The sequence below is a fragment of the Emydura macquarii genome, unplaced genomic scaffold (assembly GCF_026122565.2).
Source record: "Emydura macquarii macquarii isolate MOO-44397 ecotype Brisbane River unplaced genomic scaffold, CSIRO-AGI_Emac_v2 contig_1230, whole genome shotgun sequence".
In the NCBI taxonomy this organism is placed as follows: Eukaryota; Metazoa; Chordata; order Testudines; family Chelidae; genus Emydura; species Emydura macquarii.
The window spans coordinates 10,992,240-11,015,422 of record NW_027131367.1 but is presented as its reverse complement, the minus strand read 5'-3'; the positions used below and the strand labels follow the sequence as shown (position 1 = coordinate 11,015,422).

At 38.5% G+C, this 23,183-nt stretch overlaps 1 protein-coding gene across 1 annotated transcript; it reads left to right on the top strand.

Annotated features, from left to right (window-relative positions):
* The first annotated feature begins 16 nt into the window (after positions 1–16).
* Positions 17–21,819, top strand: UTP18 (UTP18 small subunit processome component). The gene is made up of 14 exons (XM_067547438.1): positions 17–680; positions 2,601–2,734; positions 2,904–2,999; positions 4,057–4,127; positions 4,394–4,485; positions 5,778–5,903; positions 6,382–6,556; positions 7,779–7,879; positions 9,881–9,971; positions 12,362–12,485; positions 14,679–14,853; positions 18,892–19,034; positions 20,714–20,772; positions 21,682–21,819. The coding sequence occupies exons 1-13, from the start codon at positions 429–431 to the stop codon at positions 20,736–20,738; spliced, it is 1,605 nt and encodes a 534-aa protein (XP_067403539.1). The 5' UTR covers positions 17–428; the 3' UTR covers positions 20,739–20,772; positions 21,682–21,819.
* The last annotated feature ends 1,364 nt before the right edge of the window (positions 21,820–23,183 follow it).

Here is a 23,183-nt window from a genome sequence, read left to right as displayed (position 1 = left end):
GGAACTATCTTGCGGAACGGTGCTGGTGGGATTGGGAGCGAAGCGGCGTATTAAAAACATCCTGGCAGTTGTCCGGTTCACCTGGTTCGCTGCTGCAGTATTACCGTCTGTCAGACGAAGTCCTGGAAGATTAGTCGTTATAAGGGGGGATTGATCCCTTCCGTGTTGGCAATGGAATAGTCCGGCCTGGGAACCTATCACGTGGAGGGGGGAGAGTGGGTCACGTGAGACTGTCTTGCTTGAAGAGGCGGGGAGGACGAGAGCCTATCACATGAGAGAGGTTGGTGAGGTAAGGACTAGGTGAGGTCACGTGGGGACAGACCTTTCTGTTTCCGCTTCCGGTTAGCGAGTAACGCCGCTCGCCCGCGTTTCGGAACCGACACGAAAATCGTCGGCGCGGGCGGGCGCTGCTGACTGAGGGAGCGGAGATGGAGATGGATCCGGCGCCTTCTGCGGCTGCTAGTCGGAGCCCGGCGCGGAAGCGCGTCCGGGCGCAGAAGCAGCGGCGTACGGGAAACCCTGGCGTTGGGGGCGAGGAGGCCCGACGCGCCCGGCACCTGGGGCTGCTGGCCGGGAAGCCGGCGGTGGAGCGGTGCTTGGAGGAGCTGGTGTTCGGCGGCAGCCAGGACGCCGAGGAGGAGGCGGAGCTGCTGCAGCGGTTGCGGGGCCCGGGCAAGCAGGTAAGGGCGGGGCGGTGAGGTAGGTGCCTGTCCCCTGCCCCTTGGGGAGAGTGCGGGGGCGGGGGGCTGGTTTGCGGCGGAAGGAGGAGCTACGCTCTGCGTGTCCCCCTGGCCTGCCCATCCAGCCCTCCGAGACCTGGCACCCGCGTCCCGCCCGGCTGCGGTGGAGTCCAGAGAGCTCCCGCTGGCCGTTATCCTGGCAGTGCCGAGTTCGTCCCCCGGGTGCATCCTCCGCCCTTTCGGTGGCTGGGCTGGCACTGCTCAGCGTGGTTCCCGCGGCCATGCGCTAAGGCCAGCAGGGAGCGGGACGTGCCTGTGGCAGTGCATGTCTGCTCCCGAGGCTGTGCCTGCATTGGGTGGAGCAGCAAGCTGCAGTCGCACTCCGCGCCCCCCCTCCCCCCCCCCAGCACGGGAACAAATAGCACTGTAGGTGGCGAGGCGTTGCTTATAGAGCGAAGACCCACTACAACCCTGTGAGCATGTCCCCTGTGTGACCACTCAGTGCCTGCCCCATGTACACGCCTGTCAGTAGTGGTGTAGAGTTCTGCTGCCTCCCCCTGCCAGAACATTTTCATTGCCATGTGTAGCTACACACCCTGGTCCAGACACAGCCGGCTTTTCACTGCAGCACAGTATCCACATGTACCTTATGTGCTCCTGCCAATGTAGACAAGGCCTGAGCTCTCAGCTGAGCTATGACCGGAAAGGGAAAGGAAAAGGACTCCATTGTGAATTTATGGGGGAGCTCTTACTAGAATGGGATAGAGAACTATCTAAAGCCCCTATCTAAGTTTTTATATTTGATTCATTTTCCTGAGCAGTTTTAAATATAGCATAAAATTGTTTCAGGTTCTGGCTATTGCTATAGGTATTTGGATGTACTGAACATGGGTTTAGAGCAGTGTTTCTCAAACTGGAGGTCCTGACCCAAAAGGGGGTTGCAAGATTATTGTGGGGGAGGTGGTTGCAAAAGCAGAGGCTGCTGCCTAGTCTCCCAGCTCTGAAGACAGCAGCAGCAGCATCCCAGAAGTAAGGATGGTCTGGTATGGGGGAGGGTTATCACAGCCTGAAATAATTTCAAAAGGGGTCCTAGCAAAACCAGTTTGAGAACCCCTGGTTTTAGAGGCAGAAAGAATTCTCACACTAGTGGGGAATTATCCTTATTCCTAGTGGACAGGGCATTAAGAATAAAATAAATATAGGAATACAACTGGTACTTACTGAAAGGCTTGTTTAAAGGTTCATTTTATTACATTTCTGGAATCTCTGTATTTAGGCTTATCTGTCAGTACCAAAAGCGAGGTGTTTCTACAGAGAGCACTTAGTCTTTGGCACTGTGAAGCTCTATCTTTGGGACTGTTTTCAAAAGCATCCCAGGTAGTCACATGTGGTGTGGTAGTCATAGCTGCTCCAGAAGTTGCTGGCTCTTAAGACAGGTAGGCTTTGTTTTGATTAAAGAAACTATTGGAGTTCAGGGTGTACTTAGCCTGTCAGCTAAAATAGACCTTGGCTGTACCACTTTTTCTAATCAAGATAATCTCTCAGGGATTTAAGTAGCTGATGTGGACATGGCAAAACTGTTAAGTGCACTTGAGAGAATAAGTTGTGGTCCTAGTTCATTGCTACTTACTGGGTTTACAGCAAGTTAGTTGAATATTCTTTACCATAGTTGCTACATATATCTGGCTTTGTTAATGTGTTTGTTTTCTAGTATAAATAAACTGTTCTCTAAGCTTTCACTTTTTCTGAGAATTAGTGAAGAATGACTGTATCTTCTGGTGGGGACAGTGGTTGTTTTACTATTTGTTCTTGATTTTTTTTTTCCCCATGTGGAAAAATGTTTTAAAACTGCCTTGGTTTAAAGTTGTAAAATTGTTAAAATTTGATTGTTTATAACCAAATGGTTTGGTTTTTTTAAAGCTCAATGAGGTAGTCACAGGAAATCTTCTAAAAGAGGACTCCGGTGACTCAGAAGTGGAAAATGAAGCAAAAGATAATTTTCCTCCATCTAAAAAACCAGCATGGGTGGATGATGAAGATGAAGCTGAGGAAATGTAAGCTATGTGAATGGAAATAGGGGGAAAATAGAGGTATTAACTTTAAGACTTGGCAGAAATACCAAGCATGCTATTTTAAATGGCTGTTTTTGAAGCCTTAAAGAAAATAAGGACTATTATATTTTCTGCAAATCTTTCACATTCAGAATAAGGCTTTGTTTCTTAGAATTGATATGACCCATCGTTATCGAAAAGATATGATGAAAAGTGATGCAGAGAAGAAGCTTACCAAAGAAAAACTTCAAAGGAGACTTCAAGAACAGTAAGACTTGTTTGTTAAACATATATTTCGCTGCTAATTTTAGTAAAATGAGAGAGTTGATATAGATATGTTGTGGTCAAGTAAGTTTCCCCTGATTAGGAGCATTTAAGATTCTTTTGACCAAGAAATTTGGGTGAATAACTTAGTCCTTAAAACTAGTGTGCTGAGCAGCATCAGCCATGTTATTAGGACTTTCAAATAACTAGTATAATGGAAAAAACCTACATTCTTAGCTTGTAATTTAAGTGTTGCTTGTGTACTTAGAGGAGACAGTCTTGTTTTTGTTTCCTTACTATTATTCGACATGGTAGAGCAGATAATGTACAAATTAAGCTTCATCCCAGAGAGTCCTAAAATCTGTCATATGTAACTAGATATATTGCTTAATCAGAACAAGGTAGCTGTTTCTATGTACAGCAGAACAATTGAGAATAAAAAGGGAAGACTAATAACTCAATTCATGTTGCAGTTTAGGCAGGAAACATGGCATTGTTTAATAAAGACTTGAATTGTGAACGAAACACAAGTAACTTTGCAAATAGCATAATATTTGTGCCCTTATTACTGTAAATTTGTGTATGTTAACCTTACATTGAAGGACCATCTTTGTATGCATGTTAGCTATGTAGACAAGTAGGTGTGTAAATTGACTTTTATATAAATGACCAAGTCCTTTGTTCAGGTTAAAAATCACCTCTGTCCTACTCAAGTACTTGAAAACCTTAACTTCTCATGCAATTAACACAACCAGATTTTCCTCATTTTTAGAGGGAGAGAACATTTTATATATGTATGTCATTTAGTTTAGACTGTTTACAGATTTTATGGACTGAATTCAGTTAATGGAAGCTGGAGTAGAAAAGACATATTAAAAACAGCAAAGGACGTTTCTGGCAGCTGTATCTGAGTGAGAATATGTAATTGTTGGGGTCTTAATGTCTACCTATTACTTTGGAAAACTGTCTGAAAAATCAATTTTTGGTAGTATTGTGTGTGTGTGAGTGAGAGAGAGAGATATTAGGAAAAAATAAGTAATATGAAAGTTCTCTCTCCTTAGATTTCAGCGAGCTATGGGAGGAGTGCCTTTCTGGGCCCAGAAAAAGAGAGACAGAAAAAGTGCAACTGATGGTAAATGTTCTAAAATATGATAGAAAAGTATTCACTTCTTCCAGCATGTTCCTTATTTTGTGTAACTTCTTAAAGTTTGATTCGTTGCCTGGCACTTTTTCCTACTCTAATTACAAAACACTGACTGGATACACTGGTGCTTTTGTGTTTATGGCTTTGACATGGCTGCTGCTGTGGAGAACACAAAAGATAATCTTAAAGAACTTGTACATGGCAATATAGGAACAAATTGCACATTCAATCAATTTTAAATCTGTTTTAATTAGATGGCAGTGACGAGGATGAAGATGATGAGCTGCTCCATAAGACGGGCAATTTTGTGTGTGCATCAGAGACTTTACCAAGGGGAATTTTACAGGTAAAAACCACCCTCTTCTCCTTCAAGGTGTTTGAATATAGTTACTGTTGAACTGTGTATACATATTTTATAATTCAACAAGTGCTGTTCTGCTTGGGCAGTAGTTTTCACCAGTGGTTCTGTGGATGGCTTACTGCAGGGTTTCCCAAACTCTTGAACGCTGAAATCCACTCACCCCTTTTTAAGAAAATGAACCCAATCAGTCAGGGTTGTAACTCTGTCATGTGATGTTAAAGGTCTACTCATCTCAATTCTTACATCTGTACCTCCTGGCTAGTCCTCTGTACTCTTCTTTCCTCCCACTACCCTAGGAAACACTGATACAGATCTTCATAATTTTTCCTCTCTCTTCTTACATGCTGTGAAGTACCCTAAAGTCAACATTAATTATCACCGGCATCTAATTTTTCACACATTAAAATAAATGAGGCAGTCCACACCCTTAGAGCTATTGTTTCAGATTCTCTGCAGACTCTTCAGTCAGTACTCGTTACACATTTCCACACCCTTAGAGCTATTGTTTCAGATTCTCTGCAGACTCTTCAGTCAGTACTCGTTACACATTTTGAAGGTTTTCTTTATAGTTATGATAGCTAGAAACTTGTTTTTTAATTGAAATTTAGCCTCTCCAGAACAATTGAGAGATCTTTCTGTACCCCCAGCTGGTCATCCATCTGAGACTCTCTACGTGGTCCACTCCACATTGGGAAATACCCTCTTACTGAAACAAGTAGTCTGCTTCAGGTTATTGTTTTGTTTCAGATTAGCAGGCTGCCAATTTTTAAATTGTAGAAATTGGATAAACTGTTCCCAGTTTTTTTTAAATAGAATGCTGTATTTTGCTATTGCATTAACACAAGAACTCAACTCTACTATTGAGGCTATTGTTCATTGTTGTTGCTATGCTACATTTAAGACTGGATATTCCTTTGTTGCTTTCAAAAGTTGAGGTGCAGGAAAAGCAAAATTAGGCTTAAAATGGAAGGTTAGCTGAAATTTTATTTATAGTTACTCCATGGTGTGTTGTGGATGACACACTCTTTTTAATGACCAGAAATCTGAAAAAGTTAGAATATCTTTATTCTAATGTCATATGTCTGTCATAGTCTACATTTATGCAGAATGTTTATCTGAGATCTGTCCTGCACTTCTGTGCTCTACAAGATCAATGACACTGAAATCCTATTAAGCCCTGTTTCCATAACAGGAATGGGGGAGGGGCATGCAATTGGCTCGGGAATTGATATAATGCCTGTGTTTAAAACCACGTTGGTCTGGTCTATGTTTTTTAGATGAAAAATTGCTTGCATGCTAATAACGAACGTCCTTCTGATGCTAAACTGACAACAGTGCAGTTCCATCCTTCTGCACAAGTAGTTATGACTGCTGGACTAGATCAGTCTATATCATTGTTTCAGGTGAGCAACTTGTGTTGAATTTATGAAAGGTGAAATGAACAATGAGGTGGTGGATCACTTTTAATGTGCTTCTAAAGTGTTGGCTATATTAAATAAGTTGTTATGCCAAAAATAGCTTTGGTCAGGATTGTTACTGGGATCACTGCTCCATGTGCCATCATAGGAAATTATGGATGGCTGGAGTTGGGGTGGAATATTCTTATTTGAGTGCTCTGACTGAAAACCATTCTCACCTGTGATCGAGTGTACTTTGGCTACATCTCAAATATGTGAAATATATTATTTTTGTCAGGCTGCTTATTTTGAAGGTTTCTTTTGGATTGAATGGGGTACTCCATCTCCCCGCCTCCCCCCCTCAAGCTGGTATTGACTAGACACTTGATTCTTGTGCTTGCCTACAGAAATGTATCTGAAAGATATGTTACAAATGAATGTATAAGGAACACAACTTTTTTTTCTTTTTCGTTTTGTTTTGAAGGTGGATGGTAAAACTAATCCAAAGATACAGAGCATACACCTGGAAAGCTTTCCAGTCTATAAGGCTCATTTCAGTGCTGATGGGGAACAGGTTATAGCAACTAGTACACGCAATAAACTGTTTTATGTGTATGATATGATGAGCGGAAATATTATTCCTGTAAACCAAATAAGAGGTGAGGTTTTATTTATGCTTTTTTAAGGTGTCTTAACTTTTGAGGGAGTTAAATTCATTACAAGATGTGAGTGACTGGCAGATTAAACACATTCAGGAATATAAATAATTTTATATTATTTATCACAAATTAAGAAAATCACAAATTATTAGTATTTCCCTTGTTTGAATATCTGCATGTCTTTGGGAGTCTTCACTAAATTGCATGGATGAATATCTAGTTCAGTTAATAGCATAATGTAGTCTCCATAGATCTGAGGCAAGTTTTTGCCGAAACAATGGCAACATGATACATCAATTAAATTAAGGAGATGAAGTTATCACTGAGACCAACTTAAGTCTTTCTCAGTTGAAAGATACATTAGTTTGATTTACACGTCTGTTAAATGCAACTAATGCATGTGGTTGGTGTTTCTAGCTTAAATAGTTACAAACCTTTTGAAAGAAAAAGTAAAATGCTTAATGGTACCAATCCAGATTTACGATAGACCTCAGTTACTTCTGAATGTAGAAAGTATACACACCTGTATTGTGGTGATTGCTAATATAATTGGCACACTCATAGATGTCAATATTTTAAGGAGGCTCACTGCCAAAACCTTACTTTTAAGCCTGAGTTGATTTAGAGAATATTTTGTTAACATTAAAACTCAAACACAGATCATAGGTTCTCTGTACTCTCTAATCTTTTAACCCAATATGAACTCTTAAAAGTTTATCAGCTCTGTCATGCGTAGCCACGTGCAACATGAAAGCATGTTCAATGGGGGACAATTAGCAATGTACTCTGCTTGATACAGCTAGACTGAATATTCAAAATTACTCTCTATTTCCTTTGTGGTACAGATGTTCAGCTTTAGAATAGTATCTGCTGTAGAGGTTGGGATGACACCGACTCAGGGTTTTAGTGATTGGTCAGCATGCTGCCCCATGGGATGTAGAGGCAGCATGTTGGTCATGAATAGACAGAATTAACAGCCACATGTAAACTCTTAAGTTACGTGCAAATTTTTAAAGTTTCTGTGATGCCTGTTAGCACCTCAAATAGAAAATGCACTTCATAGTAAAATTTGTAGCACATGTTTTTGATTATAGTTGTTCACTTATCTCAAGCTATGTCATACATTTTTCAGTACAAAGTTATTCAGAGTGGTAAACTCATTGGTCTAATTAAAGTTCTGAAAGTCTTTTTTTTTTCTTTCCCCCTCTCCTCCCTCTTTGAGGTATGCAAGAGAAATTTGTCAGAAAGTTTGAAGTATCTCCAGATGGATTGTTCCTTCTTTTTACTGGAACCTCCGGTTATCTTCATTTGCTGTCTATGAAGGTAGCTGTCCTGTTTGTCAGTAATTTGGGCTGTCAGTCCCAGGGGTTGCTGTCATGGTGTCAAGAAGTTGTGATCACCCAGTCCATGTTGTAAAGTAGGTTTGGTGGGAGGAAGGGATTGCCCTCTATGGAAAAAGCTGAGGACAGCTACTCTAAAACATCTCTAGCTGTTTAGAAAGTTTACTTTTGCATCTCCTTAATTTGAAAATACTTCTATTCTTAAATGAAGGACCTTTAACATGACACACAAATGTTACACCTTATTTATCTTAGGCTATAACTATTGCTTAGTGTTCTAGGTGGCAGAGTTTTTTCTTACAACAATTTTGTTCACGGTTGGTAGTGGAATTGGGTAACTCATGACACTGGTGATGGATATGAAATTTTTCAACTCTGTTTGAAGTCGAATTTATATGATAGACTAATTTTCAGTTTCTTAGTGGAAAAAAGTATTCACACCAAATATCACCATGTCACCTGGCCCTAATTAGTACCTCTTTTGGCAGAGGTGCCTCAAAGTGAGCAGGTAAAGAAGGCTGAACTATATTGTCTGTTGCAGTAACCTGTACTATATGAGGCACATTATTAACTTACACTGCTGTTTTGCTCTGTAGATTTCTAGAAGATTTAATTCTCAGATTAGCTCCTAAAAACACCAAAGTTCTTTCTTTAGGGGGGTAGCACAATAAGTAACTATATGTTTGTGTCAGAAAAATGGGAGTGTCAGTGAGCTGTTTCAATAGCTCATAGATTTTAATGTCTTACTGTTGTGTTCCAAATTGTCCTGGCACATTTTTCATTTCACTTGTGAAAAGTATTCTGCAAAGAATACTACATATACAAAGAAGACTACAAACTTCCTATTTGGAGCCAGCCAAAAACACACAAAGGAGATGAAATTTCCTGTCAAAACATGAGTAGGCTGTGCATAGGCTTAAATAATTAATATAAGTTAATGTATTCATGTTTTAAGAAATATTAACTTTTCTTCAGTTTTGTGATACCATAAAAGACATTGTCCTTTTCCTTTGCATAGATGTCCTCTGTGCTCTAGAATATCTGACGGTCCTTTCTCAAGAGTGATCACTTTGCCCTTTTGTGGGAGCAAGTTTTGGGGAGAAATAGCAGCAGAGAACTGTCTTGATTGAACTTATCTAAAAGCATTTAAAGTTTCAAGAGAGAATGCTTTCTAATGGATTTGGAAGCTACCATTTAAAATCAACTTACTTGTAATCCACAAAATGCAGTAAACCTAGTACTGCATACTTTGTATGCTGCAGCCAGTGCTTTTTAACCTGCATCTTGGTATGTGAGATCAGCACGTTTTCTGGCATATACAGCCTTGTTTGTGTGTATACACTCTGAGGTCTACAACAAAATACTGGAAAATCATGGGACAATAATGGCTGTGCTGTATATCAGGGAAGTATCTTAGTAGGTACTTCTGGGCTGCAATTAGGAGGGAGAGAAGTGTAACGGAAGAAATAGAAAAAGGAAATGAAGAGGAGAGACAGTGCAATTGAGTACATAACTTTTTTTTTTGACTACTTACCAACAGTTCTGTTGTGTTTAAATTGTGTGTAGTGCATTATAATGGAAATTAGAAAAGGTTATTGAATCTCATTCACATATTGCCTGTGAGGATTAGATTTATATAGAGAGAAATTTGCCTCTTAAAGAGAATCTGGAATCCTTGGTTAGATGCAATAGTACAAAATAAACTGCTCTTACTAACGTTCCCTGTAACACTTGCAGGATCAGGGCATCTGTGCAGAGGGATCCTTGTGCCTGTGAAGAGCAGGATTGGAGACTTCGTTTGTAAAACTGAAGTCTTGCTAGATGCAGCAGGAGTTGGTTATTTTTATAATTAAACATATGGGTGGGTGGGACTTCAGGCTGTAAAACAAGGACATATTTGATTTCCATAAATGGAAAAAAAAGTCTAATTTCTCTTGGTCTTCTGAATGATTGTTTTAATCAATGTTCCTCTTTGCTCTCCTAGACAAAGGAGCTGATTAGCAGTATGAAAATAAATGGAAATGCTGTTGCGTCAGCTTTCTCTCCAGATAGCAGCAAAATTTACACAAATTCTGGTAAGTCATTCGTGTTTCCTTACAGAAAGTTAATTTCAGATTTAATCACTTTGAAAACTACAGTTTATGGACTTCTAGTTGATTTGGCTGTTTAAAAAATGGCATTTGGAAATGATAATACATTTCAGACTCCATGTACCTTGACACATACATATGCAAACCTTAATTTACTTTTGGGCATATACTGTCATCTGGCACTGATGTCCAAACAAGAATAAGGGATTGTTGAATACAGGGGAAAATAGCAAGGAGAGAGGTAAAAGGAAGTTTATGTTGAGACACCTCTTTGAGGGTGAGCAGAATTGAAGGATGAGCAAGAATAATGTCCAAAACACTTGACAGCCATGTTCTGTATGTAGTTCAGTGAGACTAGATTTTTTCATATCCTGTTAAAGTTGCTTTTTAAAAAAATTTCATTATAGCTGCATGGTTGCACCATATCATGTAATATTTAATGGAAATGCTTTACTGGCCGGAATTGTCACATTTGCTAATGCAATTTTGACCACCATGAAAATTCTTTGCTATTCCTAAGGTGAAAGTTATGGCATATATGACTGAGAAAAATAATCCTCAAATATTTACTGAACTTTGCAATATTTTTTTCAATGTTTACTCTTCTTGAAACCCCCTAACAAGATGATGGTATATTCAGCACTCTTCTCTCCTGCTTGGAATCATACAGCTGTTCATTATTTCTGGTTGAGGATTTACACCTTCCATCTTTACTTATCTGCTGTCTGATGTTATGCGGTTGTTGGCTGTGTGGATTAGAAAGCAAAACCAAGTGCACGGTACACTACATATGGAAAACTAAATTGTGATCAGGACACTGACATTTCTCAGTTGTGGATCAACTGAGAGAAACTGAAAGCAAAGTCAACGAGAGTCCTGTAGCATTTTAAAGACTAACAAATTTAATTTCTGCAGGCATAAGCTTTCATGTGCTGCCACCCACTTAGTCAGATGCAAGAAATAGAAATTGTGTGTGTGTGTGTGTGTGTGTGTGTGTGTGTGTGTGTGTGTGTGTGTGTGTGTGTGTGTGTAATATATACACACACATCCAAGGGTAAGGAACAACAATGGGGAGGGTAGATGTTAGCAAAGTCCGTTGAGTTAGAGTAGATGAGGTCTATTCACAACCATTGATTAGAAGGTGAGAATATGTGAACAGTGACAATTACTTTTTGTAATGAGAACCGTTTCGTTCCATAACCATTAATGTTAACTTACACATCTTAGCTGTACCAGACAATTCTGAGCATAGTGATCTTACAGTATTTCTGAACAACAGGCTGCATAGCATCCCAGGAAACTTGACCTTTATTGCCTGTGATGTCATGTCTGTTTATGGTGCAGGATCAAAGACCTACTCGAAATATAAATTTCTTCAGCTGAGATCTGTCTCTGAAAATATTCCCTCCCAGTGTCTTACTAGAGTTCAGCTCTGGACATGACTGTTTATCCTGACTATACTGTGAACCTCTCTACCACTATCACATAAATGCCTTAAACATGCAATCTCATAAAAGGGAGGAGTAGTCTTTGAATTGCCTTCAGACTAGGAATTGGGGTAATTGGAACTCATAAATTTGCTTTATTATACTGAAAAACTAACAATCCTTTTGTGCTGGTAGGACATGTTGGAGGAACATCTTACTATCCTTGCTTTTTGTACGCTTATTCCTTTAAGCTGATCTTCCTTTCCCTCAGAGGATTTCTGTTAGTTTGATTTAAAAGTTTATTCAGTCCACTGATGATGGGCTATGGCAGGGTCTCTTGCTGTGTCTTGATCATTCATTATATAATAGTTGAGTGGAGACAACAGACCAACATGGTTTAATGTTTTGGGGACTTGCATTTAAAACACAATACTTTAATATTGGGTTAAACTAGTTAATACCAAATAGAAAAGATAGTGGATCATAATTCTGGGTAGATTACCTGTAGAAAATTAATCTATGTATAACCATGCCTTTTTGTAGTCTTCTGGAGTTCTTGTCAGAGGATCTGGCATAACAATTTCCCTTGTATCTGAATAATTAAAATCAATAAGTAGAGTCAATAGCCTAATATGGCAATTCACGTCTAAGTTAGTTTAATTCCTTTGTTGTTAACCTAAGAATGTACAAATAGTTAATTTGCAAGTATGAAAAGTAAAAGTCAGCCCTAGGTTTTTTTCCCCAAGTCCTTTTCACAAGTCTTGTCCTACTATTCGGACAAATTTGGAGGCCATAGCTATATCTGGACATGAATGGTTCAGTTTTCTCTAAAGTAGATCTTAAAAGTAAATTTTGATCGCCTGCAACTAATTAAATAGCTATTTAATTGCTGCTAGTTTTTGTATACTACAGTTCATTAACAGTTACTTCTCCTTTCATCATAATCAGATGAGGGTGAAGTTTTCATTTGGGATGTGAAAAGTAGGCGCTGTCTAAACAGGTTCACTGATGAAGGCTGTTTGCGTGGAACATGTCTCGCTGTATCAAAAAATGGCCAGTATGTGGCTTGTGGGTAAGTGATAGTGAACCAAGCATTTAAAGTTTTTGAATGTCATATTTTCCTTAGTCTTTATGATGCTCTTGGGTAAAGTGTTCACAATGTGATAAACTAAATTTATTCTCACCTCTTTTTCCTTTACTTAAGTGTAGAGATTCATGGACTTAGTTCTTTCTCATGAAACACCTAACCATTGTGTTCCACAGGTATCCATAATACTGTAATATTACCAAATCACTCAATTTTCTTTCCATTTCAAATCATGTAACGGTAGGTGAATTGGGATTTGTTAACAAATTTTCTAGTAGAGGCACTTTTCTAAATGCTGTTAAAATGCAAACTGGATTCCTGTGACCACTTTATATTAATAAACGTCAGCTCAAGTTTTTCCCTCAATCTCTTCCCAATTCCTGCCTTTCTCTAACAGTTAATTCCCTCTTTGGGTTCTTTTTTTAAAATGTACCATTGATTTGTAAGGGACACATCAATTTGAAAATTGCACAAATGAAAATTGAGTATTTCCTAAGACAATACAATTGAAAAAAGTTGATGGAAAAACATGTGCTTGCTTTGGGCATTTGCTGGCACTTTTTGTGGAGTCAGTGTCCCTGTTTTCTCAGTCACTAACCCTTGCTTAAAAGACCCTTATATAAAATTTCAACAGGAGAGCAGAAAAACCCTTACAAAATATTTTTAAATGAATTTAGAAGAATGGTACATCAAGCTGGTATCGTATTGATTTCAGAGTTTATTCTTTTTATAAAAACTTTTCTGTATCCTCTTAAACCCTAATCCAGCAGTTGGGGTCTTAATAGGTTGCTGAGAACCTACTTTTAGTTTTTTAAAGAAATTGAAAGTTGCTGGATCCCTACTTAATAAGGTGAAAATACCTTGATCTTGTCTGTGCATAAGTTTCTAAAACTACACATTCAGCTTATCTCCTTTATACACCATTGAAATACTGAGGTTTTTTAATGGATGTAATTTGTGTTTTAGTCATTACCCCTTACTATGCCCATTTTAGGTGGGGTGCACTCTTCAACATAAACTTCTGTAAGTTTTTCTTGCATCTTTTTATAACTGTTCGATAGGCTTAATTCTAGGACTGGACAGAATACAAAAATGGAATTTGTTCTGTTTTAGTTGATGTAACCCTCAGACTGTTTTATAACTTTGCTGTATGCAGCTGCAGTATTAAGGGCTGAGGATTAATATTGCATTTGTTTAAATTGAACAGACTTAATATGTGGCACTTACCGAAGCATCTAGAGTAGAATGTTTCTTTGCTTTAACCCTTTTTAGACCAGTTTATACATTAGACGGAATTACTAATTGATATTATTTGATGTTGGTTTGGTTCATTGTGAAGAGAATCACAGGCTCGGTAATAATCTTACTGCAGTAAATGTAGGTTGAACAAGGTGACTTTCTGTGAGGGGAGAATCAATAAGTGGGTTTCAGTAGCTGGAATACTGATAACAGGTTTTTTATATACATAGAATTATTGTGGGCCAGAGCGGAATACTCACAGAAAAGGATAATTAGAATTGCATTTAAGGGTACATATTACTTCTCGTAATGTGATCTAAACCTGGACATGCATCCTTTAAATGAGTAGCTAATAAAGTTTAATATTTAATTATCCTTTGTAAGACACATCTTTGGTAGCCTGCTCCAGATGAGACTTTCTAAATAGAATAAGTGTCTAGAATTGTGACATGGAAAGTGAGTAACCATTTAGAAACTAGTAGTTCAGAATCGTCCGTTATTTAGTTGTATAAGCTTATATTCTTGAATTCAGAATACTTCATCTTTACTCCTATTACTTCTAGGTTATGATACTTTGCCTTTTTGAAGGTATTCCACAATGTGTGGAGTGTCTTTCACAGATAAGGCCAAAAGGAATCATCATCATCATGTAGTCTGACCTCAAAACCTGGAATTGAACTAGGGCCCTCCAGAGCTGAAAGCATTAGTTGCTACAGCTTGAGCTAAGGACCCAGGTTCGTTTTCAAGAGTTAATGCTTTGTTTAGCTGTTCCTGTGGATACTAGTAAATATTCAGTTAGAAATAAAAGGTTTAGGTTTACTTGAATGTAGATCGTGAAACTGCTTCTAATATAATATAAAATGCGTCACAAACTGAGAAAATGTTTGTTCTCCATCTGGTCTTTTTTTAATAGACTATCAATTATTTTCCTTTCTCTAGCTCTAGTTCAGGAGTTGTGAATGTGTATACCCATGATGTTTGCCTCAGAGAAACCAATCCTAAACCAGTTAAAGCCATAATGAACTTGGTTACAGCTGCTACATCTTTGACCTTCAACCCCACCACAGAAATTTTGGCTGTGGCCTCCAATGAAGCAAATGATGCAGTCAGGTTGGTAAGTCAAGCCTTTATTCTTTTCAGTGAAGGATAGCTGTGATTTGTACATACCCAAACTGAACAGGGTAATGGGATAGAGAAGTGATCTTATTGTTAACAGTGGCATACACCTGTGTGTCAGTATCATTCTGCTATCTGATACTAGGCCTGTGGAATACTCCCCCACCCCCAAACTTTTCATTTTTCTTCTCTAGCTCTTTGAGGATTTTAGTTCCTTTGCTGGTTCCCTCTAGCCAGTGATAGAGCTGTCCATTGATAAATTGAATTAAAAATTTTTTTAAAAGAGGAATTTTCCACACTCAGGAAAAAATAAAATAGAATTAAATTAAACAGTATCCAGCAATTAAGTGGAAGATACAGTAAAACACCCCTACATATAGTCCTCCTGTTCTTTTAATTACTCACCAGCTGGGAGGGTTGAACTGAATTCTTGAGAACTTAGTGCAGCTCCTGATTGGCATAGAAATAAGGCTGGTAAGCAAAGCTCTGCTACTTTCCTTTCTCCTTGTTGCTACTATCTGTTTTAGGCAAATAGGGTGGTACTAATGTATGTGGTTTTACTGCAGTAGTTTGAGAGGTTATTGAAATTAGTGTATGCTCAAAATATTGAAAGATGTAGTTTTGGTCTATTGGTTTTGGTTCTGCATATCTGATCCTCCACAGTAAATATGAGGCAAGACTACATAATTTGTATTCATTAGGTTAGTACTGTGGTAGCAGTTAAATCACAGTAATGCTTAATGGTGCTAAACTTGAGATATTTAATGAAAAGAAACCAGACATAGTGCCATTAGAATGCTTGACTGGAAGAAAATTAGAGGTTGGCTGACTGGTCTTGGTTTATAAAATAACTTAAAACTGCTCTGTTATCACATGACAAAGTATTGAAAGATAAACCCAAAGTAATGACATGCACTACACTGAGAACAAGCAGTATAAATTTAAATACATTTCTCTTACAATGTTGAGATGAAAATACTATAGAGGTATTGGTCCATTAAAACTGAGTATGTGTAGTAAGGATACATGAGCACCCAAAGCATCACTTAATCTGTTTCAGATACAGTAAGGACACTTACTGTTGTGACAATATGATAGCTTGAATTAGTACCAGAATCTGGGCTGTCAGGGTTCCCACAGGAATAGTTCTCTAGACTTGATATAATTTAATCCTCAAAACATGGAGAAGCTTCTGTTTTGGTAGAATCATTTGTTTTCAATTTGTTTTGACTTCAGAAGTATGACCTCAGATTGGGTGGGGATTTAAAAAAAAAAGGGGGGGGGGGAAGGGGAGAAGATCTTCAGAAATTGATGCTTTGTTAGCAAGGCTTTCTGTTTAGTATGATAGGCCTTAAAAGATGGGGAAAAAAGGAAACCAATACATTATTTCTCATTTTCTGTCTATTTTATAAAAAGCTTTTAATGATTTCAGCTCAGGTTAATTCCTGAGGCTTCTTATTTTGAGGCATTCCTGAGGCATGCATATCCTTACCTTGGTACCAGACCAAAATGGCTATTTTTCTATGGTTATTCAAGTGCTGGTGGATCACCAGGGATGCTTCATCAACATGATGGTTGGCTAGGAAAGATGCATGATATTCGCTTTTGTAAGAACACATGACTTTTCAGAAAGCTGCAAGCAGGGATTTTTTTTTCCTGACCCTTGGATTACCATTGGCAATGTTGAAATGCCAGTAGCAATTTTGTGCTGCTCTGCTGCTGATGCTTTTCATACCACTTCTCCTGCACCCCTGTGCAATCTGCTTGTAGATGTCCATGTTTCTATAGCTGCCCCATAGTTGTGTTTGCTCAACCTCCTCTCCCCACAGGCCTAGGAAATCAATATCTCCTGTCTACTCCAGGCTGAAGTGTCTGGAATGTGTAGCCAGTATGGTCAGCTGGGCAGTTACCCACAACAATGGAGAGGTCTGCTTGCTAAGATGGGTGATCAGGAAAAGGCCATTTAAAAATATGCAGAGTTCAAGGTGTATGGGGAAGGGGGAAAGCTTCTGCCCAGAGGTCACAGAGTAGTGGCGTTCACAATTGTGACCAGAGCAGTCATTGCAGGGCATTGTGGGCTAGCTGCTGTAGAATTAAGGCCAATGTAGGTTAGTGTCTATATGCGTGCTGTGTTGACCTCTGTATGTAAGCCATGGCTCAATGCTATTTGGGGAGGCAGTGTTCCTAGTTGGTAAATGGAGAGCTTACATTGGTGGGAGATGCATTTAAGTGGAGACATGCACAACTAGGTCAACACAAAGCAACTTACGTTGCCCATCTGTAGCATAGACCAGGCCCTTGCATGAGTGAAAGCATAACGAGAAAACTCTGGAGTTACACAGAGTTTTGATTAGCAGTGCAGAGTGATTGGTTTAGATTCTGTTGATGTGCTAACTCAACTGTCATCTGTAGCTGCATCCCCATAGCATTGCTTGATTGAGCGTCAGCACAGCACTCCGCCTTCAACTCCAACCCCTGATGGATGTGAAAATTTTACCTGATATCTGCTAGCTCAAGAATTATGCCTATTAGGTAGGGTAGAAAGATTGTCTGCTTCCAGACTTCAATTTTGAAAGCCATGCCTCCCGTAATGTAGAGTAATACTTGCAGTTAATGGTATTATACTGTCACTTACCTTTAGTTACGGGAAGACAGAAGGATCACTTTTTTTTCCTAAGACAGAGCCTTGGAGTTGATGTTGGGTCTTTGCTAATCTAACCCTTCCCAAACCTCTTAAATCCTCTGAAGTGACTGCCTCCATTGTTGATAGATTTCCCAAGTTACAGCAGAATGAAATTGAGCTATTTATTTGTTTCACTGCTGCCTCCTCCTTCCCAGTAGTAGTTATGAAAAACAAGAGGATTGCTTCAATGTTGCAAAGCTATGCATAGCGACATTGGGCTAGTCTGCCAGCAGACTCGGGAGGACAGTAGTACAGAATATCACTTATCCTTCAGAATCTGAACTGAGTGTTTCTTCCTGAGCATACAGGCTAGAAATGTAACAATAATAACAAATAAAAGCATAAATTCTGTACAGGTTGATGGCACTTGCTCAGCAATACTTCCAGTCTACCCCAGCACTGTTTGTTGTGTACTTTTAGTATTTAGTGTTACTAAACACTTTCATTTTAACAGTGCTGAGGTTTCAATGTTCTAGTGAATCAGCTCTTGTCAAAGAAATAAATCTGTGAAATTCTTTAAAGAGCTACTTTATTAAGGTTGAGTCAATTAAATATTGATGCTTTATTATAGGCTTTAAATGTACCATAAGTGTAACGGCATTTGAGTTGCTGAATAATGTTAAATTAGTTAATAGTAACAAACTCTCTTCAATCTTCTCCAAAATATTCCTTAACATCTACCATGGAACAAAAAGCTCTTTCTTGAAAGTGTCTTCACTTTCTGAAAATTCTAAAAATCTATTTAAAAAAAAAAAAAAAAAACCCAAACACAACTGATCTCCATGCTGAGCTATTTCCAGACAACTCTGGAATTCTCCAAGCCCCAAAGTAGGGATGCCTTCCCCGCCCCAAAACAAGCCCAGGACCATTAGTGCCAAGAAACTGACCATGCATAAGACCCTGTATAAGGTAAAGATTCAGTTGTGTGAGTTCCTTAAGAAGCTTTCTGATGGAGAATCCAGTTTTCTTTAAACCTGAGCCAAACACGTTAAGATGTCTTGCGCATGCATCCTGAAAGGAAATACTTCATACTTAATACCAATACTTTGTGTCCAATTGAAAAATCTAGAGTTAGGAGAACTCTGTGAAGTCTGTTGCTAGGAATAATTTATAAGTCACCATTATTAATTTTTCCCAAAATAAACTCAGGGTGCAAAAAAGGATATCCTGGAAATTTAATGCTGGTATTAAAATGAAATGTGCTCCTCTGAAAATAGTGGTTTAAATGGGTACATGGAAGTATCATGTTAACTACATAAACTATTGTCTAATTTTTTTAAACTGCATGGTTTGTTGAAACTTATAACAGTTAGTTTCAATTGGGTAAAAAAAACTATATACTTCTCTTAACAGGTGCACATTCCTTCACTTACTGTATTCTCAAACTTCCCAGTGTTGAGAAGAAAGTTTATTTCTCTTGCTCAATCTTTGGACTTCTCTCCCAGAAGTGGGTTTTTTTCCATAGGAAACAACGAAGGCAAAGCTTTATTATATAGGTATGTATTAAATTAACCTTGTTAATCTTTTTGTTTAAGGAGATGTTTTACTGTATTTAAGGAGGGGGACTAGATGGCTGCAGAGACTGGTATGGTAATTGGATAGTCTTTGATCTCTAGGGGACTAATTCAAATTGGAGACTCAATTAGCTTTTATGCAATGTATGAAGTATATACATGCTTGACAAAACATAAGACATACTACAAGTTCCAGATAGTCTACAGAAATGATCACAAGATTTGCTATGAAATTAAGTCCATATATTAGTGACATGTCCATAGTAAAAAGCACCATCATAGTTTTTTTTAAGCAGAGGTCAGGGACTGAACAAAGCACAGATCAAATTGTTCTAACCCTTAGTTGAGGCACAAGTATAAAAATGCCTCTCTATTTAAAGCTTTGAGATGTGCAGAGATCATTGAGCAAAGTACCATTACTACTAAACAGTATTAATGGGTACTTTGCTGTCTGCAATGATATTGACCCACAGTCGATGCAATGTCTTGTTGTTGGTGCAGATTCATCCCTAGTTAAGAAATTTTCCTTTTTTAATGACACCTCAGCTTAAGGGAAGTGACACAAAATGTTTGTCTCCTGTGCTGGCACTTAAATCATAGCAAATGGCTGTTTATTGCATGAGTGGATAGCTTAGTGTTGGAAGATACATGTGTGGGACTTGTTGCAAAATGATCATTTACAAGCTCCACCAAATCCTGGTGCAGAAATTGTTGTTTTTTTTTTTTTCCCTTCCATGTACAATCTCGAGTACATTTATCTTGTGGTAGTACCCAAAAGATTCACTAAGAGTTGAAGCCCTGTTGTGGAAGGGGCTCTGCAAATATGTTCTTTATACGTCAGTACTTCAGTGGGACTCCAAATGGTAGTCTGAGCTTCTTGATCCTTTTGCAAAGTTAGGGTCATAGTCTAAAATTCCATGACTGACTTATCGTTTGATCAGTGGAATTAGATTTATACTGTTTGGTGAGAAGGGAGAAATATTCTTTACCATCTTTAGGTTCAGAATTAATGACCCCTGTTAGTTCTTCTTAATATTAGTGTCATGAATGTGGATGGTGGTTTATTAACTAAAGATAATGTCAACCTGCGGTAAGTGTAAGTTAAACTGTGAGAAGTGTTAGTGGGTATTATGAAGGTAAGGCTTACAACAGTGAGACTGCAAAAAATATAGTTAATGCATGCATCTTGTCATTTCCTCAATATATGAATTTGAGAACAGCATATCTGTAGTGATTCGTCACATGCATCTCTCTCCTTGAGCTGTTAACACTTGATGAATATACTTGGCATGGTCCTGCAAGCTAGCCTGATATATGATTATGTAACAAGGATCTTCTTATAATGTATACTGTAGAGCAGTAGTTCTCAACCCCCGGCCCACAGGCGGCCCAATCAACACACCGCTGCGACCCATGTAACATCCTCAGGTCCATACAGGGAGTGTATATATTGTGTGGATGCTGCCCACAAAACACAGAGAACTGCATATACAGTCCACAATGGTAAATAGAACCACTGCTGTAGAGGAAAATGTTTGGGGTTAGAGATGAGAATACTAGAAGCTACTATTTCCAGACACAGTAGTAGCAAAAGTTGTCTGCCTCATAAAATAACACTTGTAAGGTTGTTTGGTTTAAGTTCTTAACTTTTTTTGTTTCAGGTTGAAACATTATTCAGATTTCTAAGACAGTGTGAGGAAAGCTACTTTGAGTCACAAAGGTATAAGTAATTTTGGGTCAGCTGTCAACAGCATGATTCTGGGGAAACTTAAGTTCTGATCTCTCATCTCCCCTTGATTAAACTTTACTTTGATTGGGGTGTTGGGGAAATTTGGGAGGCATTTCATATTTCTTATATATTTAAAAAAAAAAAACCCAAAACATTCCTCAGGTTCTATGTAATAAAAGTCACCATGATTCATGTGTACTTGAGGGCAGGATTTAATACTTTGTTCCTCGAACCATAATTTCCAAGCACGTTCCTTGTAAACCTCTCCATACAACTTTTGTCAAAGAACTGCCGCCTTGGCTTGTCAATCTCTGCTAAAGAATTTTGACTCAACATACTACTCAATCAGTCATTTCCTTGGAAAAGACTAATTATTTTAATTTCTTGAGCCACCTTTCTTACCAAATAAGACCCTGCTCTAATGTTGTAAATATTCCAACCTCAATCTTCTCAAACAATGTAATAAGTTAAACTGCAGACTTCAGTGTGGACACACTTAAAGTGGTTTACAATTGGCATATGTTGATTTTAGCTTGACTTCATAACTGACTGATTTCGGTGTGTCCACGTAGGAGTTTGCTGCAAACTAAAGCAGTAGATTAAAACATGGTTTAGTTAACTGGTACAGTTTGTGTGTAGACAAAGCCTGTGTGGTATTTATGCCATTTAACCTGTTGATCAAAAAGATGTACAATAAAATCTCATGACATTTTTACGTTAGCTGGGTGACTTTCACCAATAACCCAATACTATTGACAATTGAACCCAAATGCCTGTAACAATGCAAACTGTGAACAATGGACAGACTTCGTATGTAAACGTCAAACAAATGTTCACTTTCTGTAGTATCTAACGTTTTTGCAGATACTAATGTATTCCTCTGTACTGCTCTCTCCCCAGATGCTGTAACCTTCAGTTACAAGTGTGCTGATTTTTAAAAAAACAACAACAAACTGCTGACTTAAAAAATACTGAAGTATTGTAAATGAAAGTTTTGTGAGTATTGTGTTGCTTAATAAAAGCACCTGATAACATGTTTCTGGACAAGTGTTTCAACTTCTTGTTGTAAATTAGTGTTCCTGCAAGCAGCTTATTAAGTAGGATTTGAATGACAGGTGTGCTAATCCCACTGTGTGATCTAACCCTCTTCAGCAAACACTTTAATTCTTTTTGGGTTATTGTAAGAATATCAAGTGTTGCAGTGCCAAACACATTGACATTTAACCAGCTTAGTATATTAAGCATTTAAAGATATTTTCAGAGCCACTGGAACCTTAGTTGACCTTAATGTCCTAAAAATCCATCTGTCTTGTGGAGAACTAATTGTACATCTGAATTTTATCTTTTTTTCTTTTTCTTTTTCTTTTAATTCTTGGGGGAAGCCATTGGCTAATCATAAGGCACTTTGCTTTTAAGGTTAAGTATTCATGCTGAGGTGCCATCTATCAGTTTTTCAACTCTTAAAATGTCTAACTATGAAACTCCTGCAGACACGCTCTGAGTCAAACATCAGGGATGGTTTTATAGATGCTGATGTTTCATCACTGAAGGCCAAATATACAGCATCTCTAATTACACTCCTTACTTGGTCTGTACTGATTTCCTAGCCCCTTCTATAGAGTCAGACTTAAGGACAGAAGTGAATAGAAATCTATTACTGCATAATTATAGTGATTTGTGATCACGAAGTATTAGCAACTTTTTTTTAAGTGGAGCAAGAAAATCTTTTAAGTACAATTGTCTACTTTACAGAAGGAAAAATTAACCCATCTAACCTTTTTTGAGCCAGTGCATGTTACTGAGATCAAAGACTCTTGTAACCTAAGTAAAGTAATCATAGAATAGTTCGTTATCAAAGTAATTGGTAGAGATGGAATCAATATTAAGCCTCCAGTGAAGGTGAAAGTACAAAAGGGTACTTAGTTCATTTTGAGCATTTTCATTCCTGAAGTAGAGGGGGGGGGAATGCAGGTTTCCAATCTTAATGCGCTCAACAGAACCCCACTGGTCATCACCTACAGTCCCCAGCTAAAATCTCTCCAACACATCGTTAACAATCTACAACCTATCCTAGCAGATGATCTGTCTCTCGCTCAGGCAGTGGGGGACAGACCCATCCTGGCTTACAGACAGCCTCCCAACCTGAAGCAAATACTCACCAGCAACCATACACCCTACAAAAAATCCAACCCAGGAACCTATCCCTGCAACAAACCCCGTTGTCAGCTCTGCCCACACATCGACTCTAGTGACAACAGCACTGGTCCTAACCACATCAATCACACCATAAGGGGCTCATTCACCTGTACGTTCACTAATGTAATATATGCCATCATGTGCCAGCAATGCCCCTCTGCCATGTACATTGGCCAAACTGGACTATCACTATGCAAAAGGATAAA